The sequence below is a fragment of the Nicotiana sylvestris genome, chromosome 9 (assembly GCF_000393655.2).
Source record: "Nicotiana sylvestris chromosome 9, ASM39365v2, whole genome shotgun sequence".
NCBI classification, from domain to species: domain Eukaryota; kingdom Viridiplantae; phylum Streptophyta; class Magnoliopsida; order Solanales; family Solanaceae; genus Nicotiana; species Nicotiana sylvestris.
Genome location: NC_091065.1, coordinates 132,841,922 through 132,847,975, shown reverse-complemented (window position 1 = coordinate 132,847,975; position 6,054 = coordinate 132,841,922). Strand labels below are relative to the sequence as shown.

Below are 6,054 nucleotides of genomic sequence, written 5' to 3'. Positions count from 1 at the left end.
CCCTAGACACCAAGCCAATGGTCATCGGAATGACCTCATGTGTAACTGTCCATCAACAAGACAGTACCGAGTTGCCTTGGTCTATAGGGTTCGGATTCTTTTGGGTATTTGGGCAATTTACCATGTCTCAGATATTTGATGAACTCGTTCATCCAGTCCCAGATTAGGCTGGTTGAATTAACTTCACAATAGGCGTCCACATCCAACATCAAATACAACAATTGGATGACCTCACTGGAATCGGATCCTCTCATCTCTGTGGATGAACCTAAATTAGCCAATGTGTTTGCCTCCACATTTTCCACCCTCAAAATGTGGACGATTGACCACTCTCTGAATCTTGTAAGTAATACTTGAACCTTGTTCAAGTATTGTTGCATGCGCTCCTCCTTTGTGTAGAAAATTCCATACACTTAGTTTACCACCGATTGGGAGTCACATTTTATCTCGATGACCTCGAAACCTAGTCCTAGAGCTAGTTCAAGTCCTGTAACCAAAGTCTTGTACTCGGCTTTATTGTTATTTAATGGCACAGTTCTAATGGCCTGCCATAGGATTTCCCCCAAATGAGTGGTTAATACTACCCCCGAGATGGACCCTTTTATGTTGGTGGCTCAATCCGTAAACAAGGTCCAAACTAATGATACCATTCTCGATACCAACACTGCTTATTTAGCAGCTAAAGCCATTAATCTTGGACCGAAATCGTCCACGAAGTTGGCCAAAACTTGTGACTTAATTGCAGTCCTTGGCTTGTGTTAAATGTCGAATTCGCTAACTTTGATTGCCCACTTAGCCAAATCACTTGACAACTCAGGCTTATGAAGGACATTCCTTAAGGGAAAGGTTGTCGCAACGACTATTGGTTGATATTGAAAATAAGGCCTAAGCTACACACATCCTTATTTAAATCCTTATAATCTACACACATCCTAAATTTGTTATTCTTTTTAAGCACTACTACTACGTTAGCTAGCCACTCGGGGTACTTTACCTCTCGAATTGAACCGGTGTTAAGTAATCAGGTTACCTCTTCCTTAACAAACATGTTTTTGACCTTATCGGTCGTTTCTTCTGCCTTACCTGAGGGAAGTTTCGACCTAGACTTAGTTTGTGAAGCTCTACCTCCAATGGAATACCGGTCATATCCGAATGCGACTATGCAAGGCAATCAACATTATATTTAAGAAAATCTATAAGTTTTAACCTGAGTTCGGGACTCAACCCCATTCCTAAATAAAATTCTCTTTCCAGAAACTCTTCAAACAAAGCCACTTGTTCGAGTTTTTCTATGGTTGACTTGGTTGCATCTGTCACCTCCGGTACTTGAAAGGATCTCGATACCTGATATAATTCCGATGCCTCCTTGTTTTTATCATCTTTAATTTGGATGGGGGAAGCCACCAGTTCTTGTGATTGCTATTTGCTGGTTTCTTTGCCCTTGCTGCTGGAAACAATTACTGCATTCATCTCCCTTCCAGCTGGTTGGTCTCCTCTAATCTGTTTGATCCCTTCTGGTGTTGGAAACTTTAACAGTTGATGGTAGATTGAAGGTACAACATTCATTTCATGTATCCACGACCTTATAAGGATTACATTATAGCCCATGTCAACATCTACCACTTCGAACAAGATAGTCTTTGTTACACCTTTGGTATGTATGGGCAGCAAAATTTCTCCTCGAGTTGTCACACTTGTTAGATTAAAGCTAGCTAGGAGCTTTGTCGCTGGAATGATGTTCTCGATTAACTTTGCTTACTCTAGAACTCCCCATTTTATGATGTTGGCTGAATTCCCTGGATCAACCAAAACATGCTTAATCTTGAGATCTAAAACATTAAGAGAAATTACCAAAGCATCATTGTGCGGTAGGAGGAGTCCATCTGCATCTTCCTCTGTGAAGGTGATGGCATATTCTACGACTTCCCGGATCCTCTTGTCGTGCGTCACCGATATCTTCGTCTTCTTTGCTGTCGAAAATGTCACCATGTTTACCTTGTCCCCTCTGAAGATCATATTGATTGTCATCCGAGGTGACTCTACTACCGGCTTTGATGGCCTCGCATTATCCCATTTCTACCATAGTTGTTCTTGGGGCGGTCACTTAAAAGTTCTCTAAGATGACCATTCTTCAACAACATCGCCACCTCTTCACGAAGATGTTGGCAGTACCGAGGCTGAAATATCGCCAACTCATCCAAAGGTGTCATCGTTTGGAGGCACCATCTTTATAGCCCGAGAACACCATGTCATGGCCTGAGGATCTCTTTCAATCTTTTACATATCATTATTCAAAGGCGTCATGGTTCGGAGGCACCATCCTCATAGCCCGAGAACATCATTTCATGGCCTGCGAATCCCTTATCATACGTTTCATGGCCCAGGACATCATGGTCTAAGGACATCATCCTCATCGTCCGAAGATAACATTCATGGTCCAACGGGAATTTGCATCATGTTTAAATTATGCAATATATGCTTGTATCGTTTATTGGCAGGTAACCCAGTGAGCAACGACTATCCCAGCGGGAGGGATCCCGCTCCAGTTCCCTCAGCCATATCAAACCTAACCATTCTTGTAAACCGTTCACTCACTCAGCCCTAGATGTTGCGTCCGTTCTTGAAATGACTTCATCGGTATACTCCGCCGATGGATCCTAAACTACATACAGTTTGATTCCTGTAAAACCAGGGATATATAGGCAACTCGGAAGCCAGGGTGCGGCCTAAATCTTCCCAAACCGTTTCGCTCGGTCAAAATTGGCCATTATTTCTTTACCCGAAAACTCTTTCATCCTTCCCGGGTAAAGAGGGGCAGTTGTTGATACCCAATTTTTCCTCAAACTAATTTTCAAATTTGCATATATGCCTTCAAAATCACTTTTTATAATAATTGGTATTTTTCCATAATTTTCCATATTATTATCAATTTATTTTCTAATTTATTCAGTACTTTATATCCAATAATTATTCATAAATTACATTACAAGTAATTTCCAAGTATCTCTTAGCTCAATATATCATTTTTAATCCTATTAGGATTTAATTATTTCATAAATTAGCCAATTTGGCATTGTTTGGCTATAATTACAATAATTTTGCAATTATAGCCCAATTGTACACTTTATGCTATTTTAATTCAAAAATCGGTCCTTTTGTAATTTAAATATTAGCTAATTACCTTAATTTCACCTATTTAGCTTTAATTTTATTTTATCTAATTATTAGCTATTTTTATTAATTATTTATCTAATTTTAATTGGGTATTTAACAATTAGCCACTTCCTATTTAAATTCTAGCCTAAATCCAACCGGACCCCTAACCCAATTAAATAACCCACTAGACCCAAGCCCAAACCCAAACCATACCCGACCCAATCCCTGGTCCAGTCTGGACCATTGATCAAATCTAATCGACGGTCCAGATTCCCCCATACCATATTAAACCCTAATGACTACCCCCCCCCCATCTCTCATTTTCCCCCTCTCATTCTCTCTCAATCGGTCTCTATCTCTGGTTCTCTCTAGAACCTTCTCATCTCCCCTCCTCTCCGATGGACCTTGTCCACCTTCTCCGGCCTCCTCCCTCGCCGAAAACCATGGCCTCTCATCATCTCCTGGTCCCTGCTTCACCCCACGTCAGCTTGACACTACCCTAAGGTCCTCAAGTGAACCTGGAGTGGTTCAACTCCTACCCATGGTCCTTCATGCCATTTTTCGGCCACCTCAGGCCGTTCGAGTAAGATCTATGACTTTTTCGGTTATAACCGATAACCCTTTAAGGTTTTCTCAGTTTCTCTGAAACCCTAACTCTTAGATTTTCCGATTTTCTTTTAGATATATCTTAGATCCGTGTATACTATGAGCTTTTGTTGTTTTCCTCAAAGGGGTTTTTCCAATTTTTCTAAAGTAACTCTTCATATTCGAACTAGGGTTCTTAAATACCTTTTCAAAACACTTCTTTCTTCTGATTTTTTGTATTAATCAGTGAGTCTCTATGGTTAAAGCGTTTGTTTAAGTTTTCTCCTCTATTCGAGTTATTCTGTTGAAAACCCTAATTTCGTCTCTTAAACTTCTTTTAAGATCGAACTTATTTTTTACTTGTTTCCATGGAAAATCTCTTGATTTCGAATGGCTTGTCATCTTCCTAAACTAGGGTTTCTGAAAAATCTTTTTTCAAAACGCTTTCTGGTTTTAAGTGCTTAATCCCCCGTGTCTATATGTTTTGACTGATTTTGTTGAGTTCTTCCTTGACCCTAACTAGCCTATGTCAAAACCCTAATTTTTAGGGTTCTTCGTTTGCATTCTATGTATTAGCATGACTTACTGATTCTCATGTTTCTTTTGAGTTCTTGTGATTTCTTGTGACTGCCTTGCCTTGATATGCTTCTACTGAGTTTCTCAGCCTAGACTTACACCAATTCTATGAGTTTATGTTCGTCTTGACTGTTCGCATCAAGACTCGCATCTTTCTCATTGATTCAGTATCGTTTGATCTTCATGTTTTGCTGGAGTTGTGTGCCAATTTTTGACTACCCATGTCTTGCTCTATTTATATGTTAAACATGTTGACTCTTTTGCATGACTTTCTCTTTGATTGATTTTAAATTCCTTATTACTTGGTGTGATTTGAACATTTTCCTTTGAACCCCCCGACTCCTACCTTTCTACTTAATTTGATTAGTTGATTGCCTTAATTAATTCTCCCTTGCCTTGTTTGCATTGCTACTTAATTCTTACTGATTGTTTCTTTAGTTTGAAAACTTTCTGAACCTAGCCTTAATTACTTGAGCCTGGCCTTGGGACCCTTGAGCTCCCTCTGAACTTGGACACACAAAAGCTGACCCTTCCACACTGCATTTACTCTGTCTTGCCTATGAAATCTGGGTGTGAGCACTGTCCGGGATCCCTTGAGGTCCTTAGGGAACTCTGACACACCTAGATATGAGGAAGGCTATGGAATAATCTTGGCACTTGAGGTGATTTATTACATAACTCAGGGAGGAAGTCCTAATCAAGTGCTGAAGGTTTGGGCCTGTTTTCAGGCTCTCTATAGTGTAACTTTTATTTTTCTTATGTAATTCATTTCATAATCTGTTGAAAACAAGTATTGGGATTGGCTAGTAAAAAGGGATGGGGTAAATATGCATGATATAGTTGTTAAGGGTAGAAAACATGTTATTATGTTTATATTCCTAATTGCGCAATAGAAACCATGCTTAAGATTCATACATGCATTAAAAATCATGCTCTTAGTCCCATGTTTATTGTTTTAGCATGTGCATCCTTACAAAATCACGTGTTAAAATCTGCTAATAACTAGCACTTTACCATTATGTTATGCGCTGCCATGTACACTTAGATATCCTGCCTTAGGATAAAAACAACGCTAATAAACAAGTCATTTCCATATCTTCTGCATATTCTGAAAGTACATGATACTTATGCATTTAAAAAAAATCCTGCTCAGGTCCTGCATATACATCACTCTGCATTTTTGTGAATTAGATATTATGCCTTTAGAACTGCATTCACATCCGCTTAGGCATCTCTAATTTAATTATTAAAAAAATAGATTAACCCAACTGGTAATAATTCCGGAATTCTGAACATTTAGAACAACATGTTTAGTAATACAATTATTCAAACAATTTTCTCTAAGTAACCCTAATAACTGGAACACTGTTTTACACCTAGGCAAGCCTTAGGTGCTAAATTTGTCAAAACTGGAAACATGTTTCTTTATGTATGCTGCTTAATTATCAACTGTTAAAATTAGTAGGCAAGCCTGATTCGAATTTCTTTTCTGAGTCATGTAATAAATCTGAGTCTGATGTTGTCATTTAGATACCATGTATAGGATCTGAATGTGGACCTTATCTGTGTATGAGTCATGTTGTCTATGTGCATTACTTATAGAGGTATAACTAAGCCTTCTCTTTCTGTTTTCTGTGTTTTCCCCCCTAAATGTAGTCATATGTGTTCTTATTTGTCGCCTAGTATTTTGTCTTTAAGTCTGAGGGTCTGCCTAGCACCCCCCCCCCTCCTTTTTAT

General features: G+C 39.0%; 1 protein-coding gene across 1 annotated transcript; it reads right to left on the bottom strand.

The window, feature by feature from the left end:
• Positions 1 to 1,419: 1,419 nt before the first annotated feature.
• On the bottom strand, positions 1,420 to 1,989 carry LOC138878245 (uncharacterized). Its single transcript, XM_070157910.1, has 2 exons — positions 1,760 to 1,989; positions 1,420 to 1,582 (listed from the first exon to the last, which is right to left on the bottom strand). Exons 1-2 carry the CDS (start codon positions 1,987 to 1,989, stop codon positions 1,420 to 1,422), a joined length of 393 nt encoding a protein of 130 aa, XP_070014011.1.
• Positions 1,990 to 6,054: the final 4,065 nt, after the last annotated feature.